At 40.3% G+C, this 21,782-nt stretch overlaps 1 protein-coding gene and 1 pseudogene across 1 annotated transcript; one reads left to right on the top strand and one right to left on the bottom strand.

Moving 5' to 3' along the window:
* Positions 1-395: 395 nt before the first annotated feature.
* Positions 396-711, bottom strand: LOC134386368 (gamma-aminobutyric acid receptor-associated protein-like; annotated as a pseudogene).
* Positions 712-17,352: 16,641 nt separating this feature from the next.
* LOC134386199 (histone deacetylase 1) lies at positions 17,353-19,386 on the top strand. Its single transcript, XM_063108272.1, has one exon. The coding sequence runs from the start codon at positions 17,365-17,367 to the stop codon at positions 18,811-18,813; it is 1,449 nt and encodes a 482-aa protein (XP_062964342.1). The 5' UTR covers positions 17,353-17,364; the 3' UTR covers positions 18,814-19,386.
* The last annotated feature ends 2,396 nt before the right edge of the window (positions 19,387-21,782 follow it).

Raw genomic sequence — 21,782 nt, 5'->3', positions numbered from 1 at the left:
CTCTCACAATTGCAGTCCCTTCCATATACTCCCCCACAAAAGAAGGTAATGAAAGGAAGGGATCGTTGGGGTTCTAAGCCCCCTGGTCAGTTAGAAAGGGAACAGAAACCAAAACAATCACTGGATGTGACCAAGATTGACAGTCAAGAAGCATAAAGCAGCCTGGGAAAGGTAGGCAGAGAAAGGTGAAGAAAGCAAAAAGGAGAGGTGCAAGTCCATCTCCACCGTGACCCCTCCTGCTAAGAGGGGCTGGAGAGAATGCCTCAAACATTAAGACGTGCAGGTCCTGAAAAAGGCAGGTGATGTCTGAGCCCGAAGAAGGAGAAGATGGCCAAGGAAGAAGGCCACCTCTCTCTTGGTAGAACGGGACACACGCACACCCCAGGGCAGCAGCTTCACAGACTGTGGACGCTTTCATTGCTGCAGGCAATGTACAGAAACAAGTCTTCTCCTGGTCAGCTGGCCCATCACGGCACTGGTGGGTAGGATGACATTGCTGACAAAGAAAAACAAGGCAGGCTCAGCTCAGAGATCAAGAAGTAGAGCTGACCAACCGTGAGATCAGAAGACACCAGGTATTTCTTTTTGTCCAGTTTCCCATCCAAGCTTTAGGAGCCTTTTCTACTATCACCGGGGTCGTTTCTTTTGGATCTTCTCACCCTCAGAGTGGCGCCTCTCAAACAGAGTCTCCTCTTTGTATGCTAACTTCATCCTCCCAGGAACCAGGCTGGCCCAGGCTCAAATAATTCTTTTTTGTTTTGGAAAATAAAGCTATTTTTCATTAAAAATGTTATATATGTTAACAAGTAATGAGGTTTATTATTATATTTTTAACTGAATTAATAAATAGGTAATTTTTAATTTCTGTTTTAATTTACAGTAGGGTAAATATCAATAGATAATGCACATAAACAAAAGCTCTTTGGTATCCTAAATAACTTTTAGAGGTGTAAAGCAGTTCTGAGATGAAAATATTTGAAAACAATGGCTTTGGTAAACCATTGGAAATCCATGCAGTCAATTGCTGATATGAAGTGTCAGATACAATTTCACCTTCCATAGGTGGGATTCCACACTGGGTCAAGGTTCTTGGTGGTAAGCAGTAGAAATTAATTCTGTATACTTCAGAAGAAAAAAAGCATTGAAAAGATCCTTGCCAACTCATAGAATCAGAAGGCGAGCAGGAGCCAAGAATGCAAGGCACAGCCGAGATCCAGCCTCAGCCACAGGAAGAGTCCTTACATGATGCCATGTTACTGACATCAGGATCGCTGGACAGAGCTGCTGCTGCTGGCACTGGTGCCCCTGTACACTCACATCCACCCCATCAGCCTTTCTGCTCCACCACAGCCACCTCCACTAATCTCCAATCCTCCTGCACCAGCAGTCAGCATCTTGGGGGAGGATCGGCTGACTGGCTGGACCTCATTCACATGTCCTTACCCCAGTTGCCAGTGAGCTGGCGAAAGGAACATCTTTTCCCATCAGGTTCCAAAGTTGTGGGAGAGGACCTGCCTTCCACTTTTTCTGGGATACACTCAAAATAGCAGAGCATTTGAAAAGATACTGGACAGCCAAAAATGACAACTATCTAAATTTTAACTTATGAAGGACCGAAGAAACAGTGAAGTAATTGAAGTGTGTGATTTCTGTATTTATCAGTCTTGTATAAAACAGAGCATTAAAAAAATTAATAGCCATCATCTGCAATTTCCCATGATGTCATTAGATGTTATATACATAACATACTCTTGTGGCCTACCCTTTCTTCCCAAGAGAATTCTATTGAGACATTCTTACTTTCTTTTGTTAATTTGTTTAATTTATAAAATATACTCCTTGCTAATACAATACAATCAAGTTATTTGTTAAAATAGTTAAAATGCTTTAAATGAGGGTTATCCAGGAGAATAATAAGCAATTTAAGGGAAAAGGTAAAAAGACATTCTTTTTTCCAGGCATCACAGCCAAAGGAAAGCTCAATTCTATCTAGACTTCTTGGACCAAGATTGTTTCCTGAGTTATGTGGGTCATTACTTCAAATCTTTTCCTTTGCCTTGGCTGGTATGATGGTTAATTTTATGTGTCAACTTGGCTAGGCCATGGTTCCCAGATGTTTGATCAAAACCAGTCTAGATGTTCCTTTGAAGGTATTTTTTTAGATGTGATTAACATTTAATGCAGTAGACTTTGAGTAAAGCAGATTACACTCCATAGTGTCATGGGCCTCATCCAATCAGTTGGAGGCCTTAAGAGAAAAATACTGAAGTCTCCAGAGGAAGGAGAAATTCTGCTTCCAGACTGCTTTTAACCTCAAGCTACAGCATCAGCTTTTTCCTGGACAATAGCCTGTTGGTCTATCCTACAGATTTCAGACTTGCCAGCCTCCACAATTGTGTGAGCTAATTCCTTAAAATACATCTCTCTCTATCTTTCTATACACACACTTCCTATTGTTTCTGTTTCTTTGGAGAACACTGATTAATGCAGTTGGGAAGTCCTGACTTCCATGATTTTTCTAACATGGAAGCTCATTGTAAAGAGTGTGAGGTGAAGAAAATGATTTGCCAAGAGGACTGTCTAGCACTGCACCCTCCAATATAGTTGCCACTAGCCACATGTGGCAGTTGAGCACTTAAGTTGTGGCTATACCACATGTTAAAATGATAGTATTTTGAATATGCTGCATTAAATAAAATAGATTATTGTTAGTTTAAAATGTTTCTTTTTACTTTTTTGTAATGTGCCTAATAGAAAATTTAAAATTGCACCTGTGGCTCCATTTATCTTTATGTTGGACAGAACTGATCTAGCATAACTCTCAAACCCTCAAACTTTAGGGCTCCACAAAGACCTTCTCAATTTCCTCCTTGCAAGTAGTTGCAACCTTTTGGGTGCAGTCAGTGGGGGGCTTCACCCTTGCTGTAGTCTTTGAAATATGACTGGTCCGAGAGCAAAAGTAGGTAAAGCCATTTGAGAAACAGTCAGATGAAATTGTCAAGGGACACAGAAAATGAGCCAGATGTCTGAGGGATTGCAATGTGTACTAGTGGCTGCCTTAAACAGAGAATGTCAGAATGTTGTCCCTCAGTTTATAATCATAAACTAAAACACCAGTCCTGATCATGTACAGGCAGGAAAAACCTTGAGAAGATCTGCATTTTGTTTGTTTACTTTAGTGTCTTCATCTTTTCATCTCTAATGTGAAGATTTATTCTCTTTGCCTAAAATTCTTAAATGAATTTGGACTTCCTTGCTATGCCTCACAGGTATGGTTTTATTGGCTTAGGGTGTTGAATGAAAGTGTTTGGACTCATAAAGATGTAACTCCAATGGGTGAACTTGAGAATTATTAAAACAGATTTCTCTGTGTGGATGTTTCAGCTACCTTCCTTTGTGACCTCCAAATGTGGTAATATTTTGGGGTGGTATTAAGAACAAGGAACTTGTTAGTGAACTCTAAGCTAATCTAGGTAGAAGGCATGACTATGCCTTCTTATGCAGGCTGCAGTAGAAAGGATGATGTGTTCTTTCCCATTTTAAAATGCCATGGTCCTATTACACTAGGGAGCAATTTACAAAGCATTCCAGAAATTTCTCATATATGCTAGGTTATTTTCCTTATAATGCTTGTATTTTGTTATTAATGCATCATGGTCTTCATTTTATTAATTCTTGGAAAAGTGGAAATATTTTCACACTAAAGTCAAGCAGAATAATAGTAGAAAGAAATTAAACCAAGACTGGAGATGCGAGTTCTAGTTCCAGCTCCAGAAAAATTGCTTAGTTTCTCTGTGATTTATATTTTTTATTTTGTTAGATGAGAAGGTCAACTATATGTTCTTTCAGGTCCCTCCCTCCTGCCTCTAATATTTGATGAGATTGGAAGGAATTCAGGAGATGATCTTTAGAAGTCTGCATATTTCAGTCTATCTAGTAATTGAAAACCTTAGGCGAATTGACTTTTGAAGCCCCTTTTAATTCAATAATAATTTAAGACTCTTCTACTCAGGAAAATCAAACATATGCCCAAAACACCATTTTTCACATTCCCATGTGTGGCAGAGAATGTCTTAAGGCCTTATCATCATTAGGGACAATACCACATAATTCAGCTCTACCAGAAAAATTTATTGATGTGAAATAACCATATTTTTCATTTCAGGCCAATTAGACTGTGGTTGCATGGGCACCATCTGCATTTTCCAGAGGGTCCAGGGTAAACACAGCCAGATGCCAGACTCCAGGTCTTGCTGAGATGAAATGCCTTAGGGGTTGGACCCAGCAAAGCGTTTACCAGCAGTAAGACAAGCCCAGTTGGACAGAGATTCTAAATCATGAATTTTAAGCCACTGGGAATTAGAAGGTCAAAACTGGACAAGTAGCAATGATGAGGCCTTCAGCCTAAAAACTGGTCATCATGTCAAAGCCCAGTTTGGAAGCAAGTCTTGAGATTGTCCAGGAGCAAGCCATGCAGGAAGGGCTGCAATGGTGTAGGAGACAGAAGTAGGTGGATCTCTTAGCTTAAAAACCTGGAAATGCATAAATACCTCTCACTCTTCTGTTTATTAATATGGAAATAAAGAGCAACCTTGCTAAACGTAGTTTCCTCGGTGTTCTGAAATTTAGTGATTCTAGAAAGAACTGAAATTTGTGACTAGAAGGTGCAAACAAGTGCAGAGAGTCACCGTTGAGGTTTATCATCTTTATGTAGGTATGTAATATTTTGACTGAAATCACCGGAAGGCTCAGAGATACCTATATCTTAATCCACTAATTTATCTTAACACTCTTCTTTTATGTACAGTAAGTATCCATGATAAGCAGCTCTTTGGGGACATTTGAAAATCTCGTATTGACTAGGACTTAGGTTTCACAGAAGGAGTTTAAGATGTAATGTCTGCCTTACCTATAAATGTCAAGGATTTGTAGTTTGATGTCAAAGGCTCTATATTATTTTAACATTGTTTTGAATTTTGTTTTTTACCTTAACTAATGGAAGAGAAGAAAAGTTGAGAATTTATCTATTTTAGTGGACTAAGAAACTCTCTGGGTAAAGGAAGCATAGTGTGAGCATTTCATGGTGTTATTTCACAGTGTTAGAAAAGCATTTGCCTTTACACAAACTTACTCAGAGGAAAACTAGAAACATGTAAATTATGCAACTATGATGTAAAACGAATGTGAAATTGGCAAAAAAAAAATTAAACAGAAAAGCTAATATTAATGGCTTAATGTCAAGCTAAGATTTTTTTTCTAATAAGGTGCTGCAGCCGTACAATATGTTTAAACAGCCTTATTAACATCACATCATAATAATAATTAGCAGCTTGGAAGATAGACTGTAGACCATAGTAATAAAAATGTGGAGATGGTATGGTGCTAGAGGGATCACAAATGCAGGCAGAATTGAATTAAAATTCATAAAATCATGATAAATTGGAGCAAAGGATGAAATCAATAAAATGAGTTTAACAATGATAAATATAGAATAGCTATCAGAAGACAGTAAATATTCAATGTACCGATTAAGTAGAGGGAAAGGTTTAGGAAATAATACAACAAAGAAAAACATGATCTTATGTGGGGTGATTATTTTAAAAGAGTCTATCAAAATAAATTAGGTACTCGGGGCCTGCATGAGCTCTTTATTTGAGTCCTATTACCTCACGCATATATCCTCTCAATTCAGATTTCCCCAGTGGGAGAAGGCTTTGGGGGCAAGGTGGTATGGTGGGGGAAATCAGGATGGTATTAGAGGATAATTAGTTGGGAAAAAAAGCAAAAAATAGGGGCACCCATGAGCTCACAGGTAGGGAGCACACCTGAGGCATGGTAGTATCAGAAGAGGTGGGTCTGATATAGCGTCTCTCGTGTACTTATGTAAGTTGCCACATTGGTTTTACATGACATGGGTCAGCAGTTTGTAAAGGAAATCTAATATGCAGGGTTGTCTGTTTGACATTCGTAATGAAGACTTTCCAATGAAATTGGCTTGTCTGGCTTTGGTCCATTAATAGTCAGCCAGTTGGTGAGAAGTTCCTGACCGACTCCCTTTTCAGCCTCACACTCTGTTTATTTAACTCAGTGATTCCCAACCCTGCTTACATCTGATTCAGTGGGGAGCTGTTTTTCAAATACTGATTCCTGTGCTACCGACTCAAACTGACTGAATCTGGAATGTTTGGGGACTGGGCCCATGCATTTTTTTTTTTTTTTTAATCTACCCAGATGATTAGATGCGGCCACGTTTGGGAACTGATATTCCTAGCTTTAATGTAGAGTTCTTAGAAATGTAATTTGTGAGGCTGCTAAAGAGTTGAATTGGATTTAATTTATCTTTATTATCAACTTAGTGGAATTTTTAAAAATCTCCCTTTTACTATGTTAAAAGTCTATGAGGGTAATTAAATAAATTATTTGAATGAATAGAAATATCAATATAGGCACTATCTATTAATTTGCTGATTGAGAAGCATAAGCAGTGAAGATAAACATTTGAAATATGGAGCAGAATTTATCACTTTCATCACCTTTAATGACTGTTGACTTCAATCATTTCACTCAGCAGGAAATGGACCTCGGAATCTATTGCTCATTTCTTGAGTACGGAGATGCTGAATACTCAAGGGTCTTAGGGAACTGCAATAAATATAAAGAATTTTTCCTCGGCTGGTTTCTTCCAGCTAGTTTCACTTAAAGGCTGTCATGAAACTGCAACTAAATATTGGCTTTGAAGTACCAAGAATTGATGGGGGGCGGGGGGAAAACCTATGACAATGACATATAAAAGTTAGGGCAAATCACTTCGGCTTACCTATAACTCCATTTCCCTTTCCACAAAATGAGTGTAATAGCAGTTGGTAACTCTACACTTCATAAGTTGAATTAAAGGGGTAATAGCTATAAATTCACCTGAGCTATACTGAGCTAACAGCTCTTTGGAGAAAGATGTCAGATTAAATAGGTGGTACATTTAAAGGAAGAGAGAATGTGAGAGTGTTGAAACTCATAGTTATTAAGACCTACTGCGTACCATGGACTCCATAAAGCATTGTCTCATAATATTTAATTTGCTGAAACACATTATTAATAAAAACCCTGTATTTAGGCATTTAGGATCTTTTAAAATGGGAACCTAATTCTTCAGGGGAACATATATTATTTTATGTAAGTTTCTGTAAAGAAGTGTCTATAGGGATCATGCTAGTTTGGCTGGAGCCAAATGTATTGGTCATGAGCTAATCTTGAGGTCCTTGGAGATGCAAAGGACTCATCTGAGATAAAAATCTTTCAGCACCTTATTTCTTTGAATAACTATATTATCTTGCTGGGGAGAGGGGCCAAGCTAAATCAAAGGGTCCTATTAGTGTTAGTAAAAGTGTGTTCAGGAAAAAAAAGCAGGTGTAAGGAACACTGGGCAAGTCCACTTGCAGAAATCAAAGCAGGAGCAGGAGCTTCTCTTGGTTTCCCTTGACCATTCTGGCCTAGAGTGAGGGAGAAGAAACAAACAATAATTAATAAACAATTCATAAGTAAATTGTATTAAAATGGTAAGTGCTATGGAAAAAATAAAGCAGGTCAAGGAACACTGGACATGTGTGTGTGGAGGAGTGAGTCACAAATTTAAAGAGAATGGTCAGTTTGAGTGTCACCGAGAAGGTGACATTTGAGCAAAGACCTGAAGGAGGTGTGGGGGTTAGTCCTGTGACTATCTGGGAAAAGAGCACTTCAGGCAGAGGGAAGAGCCAGTGAAAAGGCCCTCAGGTGGGACCGTGGCTATAGCGAACCAGGAATAGCAAGAAGGTCAGTGTGGTTAGAGGAGAGTCAATGAAGGGAAAGGCAATAGGAAATGATGTCAGAGAAGTAGCAGGGGGCTAGATGATGTAGGACTTTGTGGGCCACTAAAAAGAGTTTGGCTTTTAGTCTGCATGAGAGTGAGCCACTGGAGAGAGCTGAGCAGAAGAGGAACATCTGACTTAGATTTAAAAGAATCCCATTGGCTTCTGTAATGAGAACAGACTAGAGGGAAAAAAGGGAAAAGAGTAGAGACCAGCTAGGAGGCGATCGGAAGCAAGAGATGATGGTGGCTTTCACCGGGAAGCTAGTAGGGTGGAGGTGGTGAGAAATGGTTGGAATCTGGATATCTTTTAAAGGTAGAACCGACACGGCTTCCTGACAAATTGGGTGTGGGATGCAAGAGAAAGAGAAAAGAAAGCAATGGCCCCAAGTGTTTGTCTTGATCGACTGGAAGGAAGGCATTGCCATCAACTGGGATAGGGAAGGCTGTGAGTAGAGCAGATCTGGAAATGGGGAATATCAGGAGTTCAACTTGGGTCACGTTGAGTTTGAAATGTCTATCGGCCAGACAAGTGGAGATGTGACAGTTAAACATTTCTGGAGTTTAGGGGAAAGGTCTGGGCTAGAGATGTAATTTTGAGGTTTCTTAGCCCATAGATTAGGATTACCAAATAAAATAGAAGAACCTAGTAAAATTTGAATTTCAGATAAAAATGAATAATTTTTTAGTATATTATGTCCCAAATATTGCTTGGGTCATGTAATAAATTCCTTAATATAACTATTAGCAATGATTATGAATGTTGTTAATAATTAATATCAAGAATTATACATTAACATAATTAATTAATTAATTGGTTAATTAATTAATTAATATAACACACGCCATGTAATATTTTGGATACTTTTATATTAAAAATAATTTGTTGTTTATCTGAAATTCAAATTTCACTGGCCGTCCTGTACTTATATTTGCTTGATTGGGCAACTCTAACATAGATGACATTTAAAGCAATGAGTAGATGGGATTACAGGAAATGAGTGATGTAGAGATGGAAAAAGATCAATTGCTCATCCCCGGATCACTCCAACATTTAAGGTCAGAAAGAAAAAGAAACTAACAACAACAACAACCACAAAAAGCTGACATGGAACAACCACGAAGTAGGAGTAAGCTCCCAGAAAATGTGATGTCCTAGAAGAAAAATAAAGTATATTGAAAAGGAGGGAGAGATCAACTCTGTCAAAAGCGCCTGATAGCTCAAGTAACATGGAGATTGAGAAATGACCAGTAGACTTAGCAACATGAGGATTATTAGAGACACAACCAGAGCAGTTTCAACGAGTGTGGGTGAAAAAGATCTGATTAATGTGGCTTGAGGAAAGAATGGGAAAAAAGAGTTGGAGACTGAACATGAAACAACTCTTTTGAAAAGTTATTGCTGAAAAGAAAAGAGAGCTCATGGGAGAAGTGAGATCAAGAGAAGACTTAGGCCCTAATTAAATAGAAAAGAAAAGAAAACAATTGATATGCATACTGTACAAGGGAAGGTAACATTAAATACACTTGCATATGATATAATTGTGAACAAAGAAAACCTAAGATTTTAATAAAATAAATACTACTACAATTAAAATCATTTGATAAAAGCACCTTTTTTTTTTTTTTTGTCTTTTTCGTGACCGGTACTCAGCCAGTGAGTGCACCGGCCATTCCTATATAGGATCCGAACCCACGGCGGGAGCATCACCGCGCTCTCAGCACTGCACTCTCCCCAGTGCGCCACGGGCTCGGCCCTGATAAAAGCATCTTAAATCAGGATAAATACATAAAAATCACTGGCCTTTCTCAATATAAGCAATAACAAGTCATGGATAAAAATTTACTTTTTTTAATAACACAAAAACATTATATATCATTTAGGGATACATATTTAGGTAGCAAGAGTTTAAATGCTTGGGAATCATACACACTAGCTTCCAGATGGAAGTTACATCTCTGGAAAGGGTGAAGATGAAAGAATGCCACCACATTCTTTATTTCTTCACATGTTACATAAGGAAATCTTAAATACATATGTCGAAATGTTAAAGCCTAGTGAGTACAAGAGTAGCGTACATGTTGCCTTGAATACTACCTTCTACACTTTTCTATATACTTGAAATATTTAATAATACAGTTTTAAATACGAAATTTCTTTAAAATGATAAAAATAATAATGACTAAGAATGTTTTTAACAGTAAGTATATGGGCCAAGCCCGTGGCGCCCTCGGTAGAGTGCTGCGCTGGGAGCGCGGCGACGCTCCCGCCGCGGTTCGGATCCTATATAGGAATGACCGGTGCACTCACTGGCTGAGTGCCGGTCACGAAAAAACGACAAAAAAAAAAAAAAAAAAAAAAAAAACAGTAAGTATATGACCTACATGAAAAAAACTATAAAATCTTTTTTAAAAACAGGAAACAACATTTAAATAAGTGGAGCAACATACCATTTCTCCAGAAAGGATAGTGTTCATGTTAATCCTTATAAAAAAATAGCATGTAACTATGAATCACATTGAGTTATTTCTTGGTCCATTCAGGCCACTACAACAAAATACCGCAGAATAAGTCGCTTCTGAACAACAGAAATTTATTTCTCACAGTTCTAGGGGCTGGGAAGTCCAAGATCAAGGTGCCAGCAGATTCAATGTCTGGTGAGGGGCCATTTTCTGGTTTATAAGTGGTGGCTTCATGCTGTGCCCTCATATGGTAGAAGGCACGAACAAGCTCCCTCTGGCCTCTTTCTTAAGGTCACTAATCCCATTCATGAGGGCTCTATCCTCACAATCTCATCATTTCCCAAAGGCCCCACCCCCCAGTACCATCCCCTTGGGATTAGGATTTCAACATGTGAATTTGGGGTGGTGGGACACAAACATTCAGGCCATAGCAGGTTATTTTATAAAACTGGATTAAATGAGTTTAAAGTTCATATGAAAAAATAAATAAATGTCCAAGAATGGGCAAGAAAATTATGAAAATAAATAGAAACAGGAAGAATTGGTTTACCAAATATCAACCTATATTATAAAGTCACTGTAATCAAAACAACACTAAGAGGAACCAAAAAATTTATCAGTGGATCAGAAATTGGTCCCCAAATAAATGCAAGTGTATGTGAGAACTTAAAATATGGAAAGAGTGCTATTTCAATTCAGTGAGGAAAGGCTGACTTATTTTAAATGGTACCATAAACTGACCATCAATCTGGAGGAAAACAAAGCTAAACTCCCTATGTCACACCATTCACAAAAATAAAGTTTTGACGGCTTAGAGGTTTAAATGGAAGAAATAAAGAATAGGAACATGTTGTGCACAGAAGAGAAATAACTATATGTTTTATAATATGAAGAAAATATGGTCAATGTCATTAGAGCTCAGGAATAAGCAAACAAGAAGTTGTGGTTTTACCAATAATTTGGATTATACAGTTTTTTAAAAGAATGAGTCAGAGCCTCACTTACTGAGATGGAGGGACGAAATAAGCAAGTTGCTTATGTGATTTGTTTGTTGTTGTTGTTTTGTCAAACAAAAAAAACACTACACATGAATATACCAATTTATTTCTTTTTCTTTTTTTGGCAGCTAGCCAGTACAGGGATGGAACCCCAGACCTTGGTGCTAGTACCATGCTCTAACCAACCGAGCTAACCAGCCCGTCTGAGTATACCCATTTTTCTACATCTGTATGAGCATAAGGAAAGATAAGACCAAAGTACACCAAGCTGTTACCATTGCTAATTCATGGGGTGAGGATGGAAGGGACTGGAAGAAGCTTATTGATATTGTGTATATACATATATATACGTATATATATATTTGCATATATTTCACTTTTTTTTTCAGTTAACATATTTGCTTTTATAATTAAAAAAACAATGATTCTAAATATTTAGACATACTGGGAAAAGAAAAATAAGAGAAGGAATGATTTGGCCTAGAGGGGTATAATGGCCATTATCCTGGAGTGGTGGTAAAGGAGAGAAGAGCATGGGGAGAAATTAAATAAATTAGTTGTTTAAGCACAGGCGGAGTGCCTGAGGCCTGGGAGGGATACATGAAATGTAACTCACAGACCTTACTCTCTGCAAAAAAAATCTGGTTGGGGATAAAATTAAAACACTTGAAACCATTTAAGCATAATGATGCAAGCTCCTCCAAAGCTGTCAGGTTATTTTTTTATGCCTGTAGTTTCCTTTTCGATCAAAAAAAATTTGAAATTTTCTTAACGTGTTATGGAGCTGAAAAATTGACTTCTGTGTTTTAGAATAAGAGGTTGTAGAAATTCACAAAACTTGATGAGACCTAAAAAAATAAATTAAAACCTATTTGTTTGGGATGTTTTGGAAATTTCTTGAGCAGAGGCAACATGCATGCACTCGCTTTGTGGGATGGTGCTTGCAAAAATAAAATTGGTTATATTTCTATAAACAGACTCTTTTCCCTAATCTTAATAATTTAGGCATTCTGGGAGTTAAAATATGGAGGAATATTAATTTTTTCCTTAATTTTAGTAGCATAATCAGAACTGGCACCGGAGGAGAGGTCAGTTTTGTTGTGTGGATTCCTGCTAAAAGCTGGACTTCCAGTGGGACCAAGCTTAAGAAAGGGCAGTTGTCAGTACAGTCCTCTCTTTGGGGGCAGGAGCCAAGGTAGAATTAGACATACAAGAGATTTACTGGTGCAAATAAATACAGGGGAACCCTTCAGACTGTGAGAAGGGAAGAAGGGAGGGAAGAGCTGACTGTGGCGCAGCTCTCAGAAAGTCTCAGCCAGCTCAAGGGAGAGCCATGGAGCAAAGACTGCCCAGGAAAGGAGTTGTGCGTTGGGCAGGAATGGCCAGGCTCTAAGATCCCTGTCATGCTCAGTCATTTAAGACTGTGTGTGAATGCTGCACAAGAAGGTTCTGCAGCTGGAGACTGTGAACTAACTACACTCCTTGCAGCAGGCTCTCTCACAAAGGGAGATTTGAGTGGCACAACTCCACAACCGCTGCAGCTCACCCAGGGTGATCCACTTGTCCATGCAGGGCTAGGGAGCAGCTCCTGCACAGTGACTGCAGGCGTTGCCTCCTGAGACAAAGACAGGGGAGGGAGGTCAGCAGGATGAACTGCAGCCCCCATCGCTGCAGCTGGTTTGGGGTTGCAGCTGGCACTCATTTGCTCCCTGCTTCACTATCCACTCTAAATGCCTCAGTTATTACTCCTGGGGACTTACCTGGTGATGTGATCCACACCACATTCCTGCAGGTTCTGAGCCCTGAGTAATCACATCTTTCTCTGGCCAAGGTTGCTGCACAAGGGGATCCTTTCAAAGTACAATAGGGCAAGAGCCACGCAGCCATGAACTTGCCTCATCTTCTAAGGTTTTTGCCAGAGTGTTAAATCTAATATCTCAAGATAGTGTCCCAAGTGTGAGCACTCTTGCTTATCCAGTCTTATTTTCTGGCATCTTTGATCAAATACCCTCAAGATCACATCTCAGGAGAACTATCCCTAGATCCTGCTAGTACATGCTGACTAATTTTTCCAGTTTCTTTGGGATGTAATCTTCCCTTATCAGATCCAGCATGTTCTCAGCAGGGGTGAACTGGGATTTAACTCTATTTACCTACCTGGAACCAGGAGAAGACGTGGCATCCTGAGGGAACACTTGCTGTACTGAAGGAAGAGGCTTCTGTAGTGTCCTCCTGCCTGGGAAAAGCTCTTAACATTGCAGGGGGGTGGGGGGCAGGGGTGGAACCTGCAGGTTCCTAGGACTCAGGGAGTCTGCACAGCCACAGTCTTCAGGGAGCATTCACCCAGATGTCCCAATTCCATGTTTCAAGGTCCCAGCTTTTCTTGATCAGGGCCTTGACCAGAGCATTACAGACCTTCCTTGCCTGACTACTCTTGTCTTTGTAGTTCTGCAACTCTATTTAGTGCTGACTTTACACATTCGTGGTGTCCACTTTCCACTTCTGAAGATCAGGGCTGCTTTGTAAGCTACCAAAAAGGACCTTTGGTTTTTATACTTAGTTTTGTTTTTTGTTTTTAATTCAGGTCTATTAATGTAAAGTGTACCTACAGAAAAATTGAGATGTATGGTTTGATCAGTTTTGGCAAATGTATACAGTAGTGTAACCACCACCACAACCTAGATGTTGAACATAACCATCACCAGGAAAAGTCCCCTCATTATACTACAGTGCAGTCCATCTTCTCCTCTGCACCCCCAGCCCCCAGCAACCACTGATCTGATTTCTGTTCCTGTTACTTTTAAAAAGTATCATATAAGGGAAATCATTTGCAAAGTCTTTTGCATTTTTCACATTAAAGCATTTGAGATTCACTAATGTAGTTGCAATGCAGGAGTAGTTTGTTCCTTTTTATTGTTAATAATATTACATTGGATGCATTGCGATTTTCTTATCCATTCTCCATTAGATGGACATATGGATTGTTTCAGGTTTTTGTGATTATGAATAAATCTGCCATAAACTTTCACATACAGGTCTTGATGTGAAGCTGTTTTCCTTTCTTCTGGGTAAGTGGGATCGTTGGGTCATATGATAATGTGTATGTTAAGTTTATACAAAACTGCCAAACTGTTTAACAGAGTGTCTGTACTATTTTTTTATCCCCACCAGCAATCTATGAGAGTTACAGTCGTTATACATCTTTGTCAGGACTTCGTGTTGTCTATATTTTTAATTTTAGTCAATAAAAGTGTAATGATAACTACATTGCTACATTTTATTCTGGTTTTAATTTCCATTTCCCTAATAATGTACGATACTGAGCATCTTTCTATGTGCCATTTTGCCATCCATATCTCTTCTTTGGGATCGATTCAAGTCTCCTCCCCATTTTTATAAATGGCCTTTCATCGTCCACACACAGTTCTGAGTGTTCGTTTCTCATAATCCTTCTGCAGGGCATAGAAAAATTTAGTAAAATCCCACCAAGTCCATTGTCCTTGGACGCACTGTTCCCCTCATGACTTTCAATGGTCTAATTTCCCAGGTTCACCACCACCAGAAGTTTTAGCAATTAGACCACCATCTTGTGCCGAAGATTATCCACGCCCCACACTCTGTCCAGGTTAAGCTCTTCCTTGCTAGCCAGGCAGTGTGAGATCCTATTTCCAAACCCATTTGACTACCTGCCTTCTTGAATTAATCCTGATCCCAACTGTATCAGTTCAGTCCTTTGGGAAGCAGATGCCAAGATGAAATTAGAAATGCAAAAGATTTATTAAGCAAAACCCCTGTGAAAGACAAAGGAGCAAGGGGCAGGAGTAGTCAGAGCAAACCTTCGGACCATGATGTGGGTCTGACATCTCTGAAGGGAAATGGGGAAGGAAAGAGGGTCGGATGGGAAGAGGCTCAGCCTGAAATGCAGCTCTCAGAAAATCTCAGCTAGCCCAGTAGGGAGCCCCAGAGTAAATACTGGCCATGAGTGGAGCCCCACGTTGGGTAAAAATAATCAGCTCTAGTACTCCTGCCATGTTCAGGTACTGGCTGGGAACAGCCCATGGAGAGCATGACCTCAGTGTGCACCCTGTGGCAGGTCCCAAAGGTACTGCAACTGGAAGCTGCAGGCTAACTCAACTCGTGGCAGAGTCTCTTTGGGAGGGAGATCTAGATGGCTCAATTCCACAATGGCCAAGACTCTACGTGGAAGAGGATTTCTTAGGTAATGATGGAGGGGATAAAGTTGAGAGAGAAGGAGACTCAGAGGATGGAGATCAAAGAGGAACTTTGGGAAGAGTATAGAAATATCAAATGAGAATTTCATTAGAAATTTCTAAGTGTTGTACAGTGCAACTCTTCCCCCCCATCACCCCACTAAATCACCTGTCATTTCAATACTGCTCTGTCAGAAGGTGACAAAGAGATTAGTTCTACTTCAGGCTCATAGGAGGAAAACCTTATAGTTTTACATGAAAATAACTTTGACCCTATTTTACAGTTTTTAAAAAAAAATACAAAAGTACCAATTCCCTTAAAAGCATATCTTTAAATAAACCAGTATTCTTTTTCATGTCTGATTCATCCTTCATCCAGCTACCAAATATATCTTCCTAAAATATTTCTCTGCACACATGTCTCTTGAATAACCTGTTAATGGGGCTTGAGGCCCCAGTCTAACTCTCCAAACTCTTCTACTATTCTTCTGCACAGACCATCTGCTCCCAGGCTCCTTCTCCTAAACATGGTCATGTGTTTCCTCTGCTCTGCCTTTGCTTACAGCATCAGTCCCTCACTGCAGGCCCACTACCCATAGCCAGCCAATAGACATGTTATGTTTGGCTCACATAGTGTTTTCATTTTTTTAAATTGTTGTCAACATTTAAGAATCACAAATTTCACAACAAAATTTAGATTTCTTGCTTTTCCTGAAAAACTGGAGATCTAGTAAGACTGGGGCCTCCCCTGGCAGTATTCACTGGGCACAGGTGCCCTTTGCAGATGGAATGTGAGCTCCCACAACCACCCAGTCTGACTCATTTGATGCCTCTAGTAAGGATCTGAGTTTGCAACCCTGGCTTTCATTGTCCTCCTGCCTCTTCTTCCTTCCAGGGCCACCTCTTTCCTCATCTGGTTCCCTACTCCTGGATTACTCTCCCTCCCTCTGAATGCATTTGCTATCTACACCACTTTGCTTGCAGCTGAGCTCCCCAGGATTCCATTTATTTTTGTCTCTTGATTTCTCAAATTCCTTGCACTTAGTGCCCCACCCTTAATAGGGGAACAATAAATGTTTGTTGCTGGTGCTGTTTCTGACTAACATGTACACTACTCATGCTTTTGGGGGTTGTTATAAATCCAACCTGAAACAACTTATGCAGGAAAGGAGGCCTTCTTGGCTTGTGTGAACGAGGAATGCAAGAAAGTAGCTAGAAACAGTCAAAACCAGGAACTTGATCACTGTCAGCTTTGGATTCCTCTCCCACTCTCTGGTTCTTTCTTCTCTTCCCCAGATCTCTCTGCGTGTCTGAGTCAATGTCACCTACTACCCACTGCAGACAGGATTCTTCACACAGAAGACATTCCTGCCAGCAGCTCCGGGGTTGCATTTACAGAGGGCTCCCTTTCTCTATTCAACTCAAAAATCTTCCAGGACAGGACTCGAATTGGCCTACTCGAATCATATGCCTACCCCTATGTACAGGAGATGGGATATTACCACAGATAAATCCAAAAGTGAGAAGAACAATTCCCTAAAACAAAGGGGATGCATTTCTTAGCATAAAGGAGAAATGTGAGCAGACCAGGTTACTAGATGTTCACAGGATTATAGCACATTGAAGATAATTTCTCTTGTTTTCCCTCTGTGAGCAATCTACACCACTCACGTATCAGTTATTTTAAGTATGATTCATGATTTTCTTTTTGGTTGTGATTTGGAGAGCTTTTTCTTTTTTCTTTATTTCTTATTTTAACAAAGAAATTCATGTACTTAGTTTTTTAACGTCAATCATTATAAGTCTTTTAATTTAAAAAAGAAAAACACGGGGAGGGACGGCGGCGAGCAAGATGGCGCAGACTCAGGGCACCAGGAGGAAAGTCTGTTACTACTACGACGGGGATGTTGGAAATTACTATTATGGACAAGGCCATCCGATGAAGCCTCACCGGATCCGCATGACTCACAATTTGCTGCTCAACTATGGTCTCTACCGAAAAATGGAAATTTACCGCCCTCACAAAGCCAATGCTGAGGAGATGACCAAGTACCACAGTGATGACTACATTAAATTCTTGCGCTCCATCCGTCCAGATAACATGTCCGAGTACAGTAAGCAGATGCAGAGATTCAACGTTGGTGAGGACTGTCCAGTATTTGATGGCTTGTTTGAGTTCTGTCAGTTGTCTACTGGTGGCTCTGTGGCAAGTGCTGTGAAACTTAATAAGCAGCAGACGGACATCGCTGTGAATTGGGCTGGGGGCCTGCACCATGCAAAGAAGTCCGAGGCATCTGGCTTCTGTTACGTCAATGATATCGTCTTGGCCATCCTGGAACTGCTAAAGTATCACCAGAGGGTGCTGTATATTGACATTGATATTCATCACGGCGATGGTGTGGAAGAGGCCTTCTATACCACAGACCGGGTCATGACTGTGTCCTTTCATAAATATGGAGAGTACTTCCCAGGAACTGGGGACCTACGGGATATTGGGGCTGGCAAAGGCAAGTATTATGCTGTTAACTACCCACTCCGAGATGGGATTGATGACGAGTCCTATGAGGCCATTTTTAAACCGGTCATGTCCAAAGTAATGGAGATGTTCCAGCCTAGTGCAGTGGTCTTACAATGTGGCTCAGACTCCCTGTCTGGGGATCGCTTAGGTTGCTTCAATTTGACCATCAAAGGGCACGCCAAATGTGTGGAATTTGTCAAGAGCTTCAACCTGCCTATGCTGATGCTGGGAGGAGGTGGTTACACCATTCGTAATGTTGCCCGGTGCTGGACATATGAAACAGCTGTGGCCCTGGACACAGAGATCCCTAATGAGCTTCCATACAATGACTACTTTGAATACTTTGGACCAGATTTCAAGCTTCACATCAGTCCTTCCAATATGACTAACCAGAACACTAATGAGTACCTGGAAAAGATCAAACAGCGACTGTTTGAAAACCTGAGAATGCTGCCCCATGCACCAGGGGTCCAAATGCAGGCGATTCCTGAGGACGCCATCCCAGAGGAGAGTGGTGATGAGGATGAAGAAGATCCTGACAAGCGCATCTCGATCTGTTCCTCTGACAAACGAATTGCCTGTGAGGAAGAGTTCTCCGACTCTGATGAGGAGGGAGAGGGTGGACGCAAGAACTCTTCTAACTTCAAAAAAGCCAAGAGAGTCAAAACGGAGGATGAAAAAGAGAAAGACCCAGAAGAGAAGAAAGAAGTCACAGAAGAGGAGAAAACCAAGGAGGAGAAGCCAGAAGCCAAAGGGGTCAAGGAGGAGGTCAAGTTGGCCTGAACAGACATCTTCAGCTCTGGCTTCTTGCCAAGTTCTCCAACTTTCTCCCCCAACTGCTCAGATTTTATATTTTCTATTTCTCTGTGTATTTATATAAAAATATATTAAATATAAATATTCCCCAGAGACTAGACAGGAACCAGGGCCCTGAGCCCAGGGCAGCTGTGCTTGGTAAACTTTTCTAACAGCTGCCTTGCCACCCATCCCTCCTCAATTATTAAGTTTGAATCATAAAGGGTACCTGGTCTGGGTGGAAGGGATACTTTTATGCCTAAGTATCCATAAGACAAAATCCTGAAATGCCAAGTGCCTTTTTTGTAGCTTTGGAAAGGTACCCTTGCTGGGCATTCTAGAAGAGATGGCTGGGTCTTCAGAGACCCCATGTTCTTTTGTCTCCTAAGTTAAAACAGCCGTTTTTAGATTGGTTCTGTTCTCATACCTTCTTCCCACTGGCCTCAAGTGAGCCAAGATACACTGCCTGCCCTCTGTCTTCCCCCAATTCTGCAGGTGGAGGTGGTAGTCTAGTTTCCTTTTTGAGATACTATTTTCATTTTTGTGAGACTCTTTGTAATAAAATGGTACATTTCTAAAAAAAAAATAAAATAAAATAAAAAATAAAATAAAATAAAATAAAATAAAAAAGAAAAAAGAAAAACACCTCCTTTCTCTATCCTGATTTCTGCTCCCAGAGAGAACCATTTTCAAATCTTTTAGCTGTCATTTCTGTATTACCTCCATGTTCTTAAATAACACCACTCCACTGCTATATCTTGATTTTTAACTCTTATACATAATGTATTAGCTTCCTAATCTGGAAGTTGAGGCCCTGGTATTCTTCCTCCACCTTGCACACTAGACTTCTTCTTACATCCTTCCAATACAGTTATTACACAATTTGGGGCTAAGTCATTGTTTTCATCAGAAAATACTGTTAACAGTTGAGGCATGTAGAATACTATGATCGTATTTTATCTTTTCTTGTCCAATTGTTTTGTTTCCTAGAGAAAACTACCCCAATTGTTTTCTATGTAATTCTCATGTATCATCCCCAAACTCTGTAAAACTGTATCAGTCTCCTTAATATGGTCAAATGCATCAGTCAATCTCTCTGTTCCAATTTTCCCCCTACACTATGTTCCTCCATGAGCCCACTCTTCTCTCTAAGCTGGCTGCACAACTGTTGCCCCAGGACTTTCTGTCATCATCACCCTGAGAATTCCCATTGCCTCTCTTTGTTACTGGATGCTCGGTTTCCTCTTTCGTGGGTTATTATGTCTTGGTGGAGCACATCCTCCAGGAGCTTCCTGAAAAAGAAATGGAAGGGAAATTAGTTGAGACCTTGCATGCCTTAAAATATCATGTCTACCCTCCAACTTGACTGATATTCTAGATATGTAGAGAATTATAGATTGAAAATATTTTCCACCAAAATTTTTAAAGGCATTGCTGTTTTGTCTTCTTATTTGAAGGGTAGGAAAAGACCTCCAGGAAGTGAAAGAGTAGGCCACTGAGGGAAGAGCATCTCAGATCACGGATCTCCTGTGCCAAGAGCCTGTGGGGAAGGGACAGGATTATGTGGGGCATAGTGGAAACACAGCGAGGGCCCAGGGAGGCCCGGGCAGAGATTGTGAGAGGGAGAGAGGTAAGATGTGGAGTTCAAAAGGTAGTCAGTGGCTGGATCATATCAGGCTTTGGAGGTTTTTATAAGGCTCTGGCTTTTATCCTGAATAAGCTAGGGAGGCAATGAAGGGCCATGAGCAGAGAAATGTCATGATCTGAGTTACATGGTTAAAGGATCATCCTGGCTGCTATGCTGAGAACAGACTGAGTGTGCTAAGGGCAGCAGCATGGAGACCCGTTAGGAGGTGACTGCAGTAAGCCAGGCAAGCAATAATGGGCTCGTGCCCAGCTAGCGGTGTTGAAAGTGTTGAAAAGCGTCCAGTTTCTGGTTAGGTTTTGAATGTGAAGCCGACAGGATTGTAAAGCCTGTGATGATTGTAAAGCATATGATGATGATGTGGGATAAAGAAAGAGAGGGGTCAAATACGACACCAATGTTTTCATCCTGAACAAATGGAAGGAGTTGCTGTTTACTGAGATGGAGAGGTTCATAGGAAGAGCAGGAGCACAGTTTTGGACCTCCCAGTTTGAGATACATATTAGACATCTGCATGGAGATCTCAAGAAGGCAGCTGTGTATGGGAGTCTAGACTTAAGGAAAGAGGCCTACAAGCTCTTACATAAGAGATACATAAGCTTTGAAATCATCAGTGTATAATTAATGACAAAATTGGTGAAATAAACAAAGGAGTGAGGGAAGGCAGAAAAGAGAAGAGAACTGAGATATGAGACATGTCCATATATTAAAGGCCAGCAAGCAGAAGAAGAATCCACAAAGGAGACTGAGGGAGTGGCCAGGGAGGTAGAAAGAAAACCAGGAGACAGTATCAAGAAGAAGGGAATGATCAACTGCCGACTGGTTAAGTAAGATAAGGACAGAGATCTAGCAACGTGGAGGTCATTCGTGACTTTGATTAGCTCTGCCTACAGGAATAAAAACAGGATTGGATGGGTTCAAGCGGAAGCAGAGGAGAGGCATTAGACACAGTAAACGTAGACAACACTTTAAATTTTGTTCAGAAGGCGAGCAGAGATGCTACAGAAAAAAGGGATTTCCATTTTTTTAACGGAAGATATTATAGCACACATGTAGGAATGTGCAGAGGTACTCTTCAGATTGCTTTCATTTTATTAGTGAATCAGGAAGTAAGGACATTAACTTTAAATGAGGGTGGGAGAGGAGACACTGTAGGAAAAGATGTAAAATAGTCATTTAGGATGATATTGGCACTGGACTTATCATATATGGCTTTAATTATGTTGAGATACTGTCCGTCTATGCCTAACTTGTAGAGAGTCTTTATCATGAAAGAATGTTGAATTTTGTCAAATGCTTTTTCAACATCAAT

Source organism: Cynocephalus volans, chromosome 9 (genome assembly GCF_027409185.1).
Source record: "Cynocephalus volans isolate mCynVol1 chromosome 9, mCynVol1.pri, whole genome shotgun sequence".
NCBI classification, from domain to species: Eukaryota; Metazoa; Chordata; class Mammalia; order Dermoptera; family Cynocephalidae; genus Cynocephalus; species Cynocephalus volans.
Note: the sequence above shows the minus strand (reverse complement) of the source record. Positions and strands in the feature narration are given on the sequence as shown.

Bases quoted from the DNA above. Each gene is read 5' to 3' on its own strand.
- LOC134386199 (XM_063108272.1), top strand. From the start codon at position 17,365: ATGGCGCAGACTCAGGGCACCAGGAGGAAAGTCTGTTACTACTACGAC.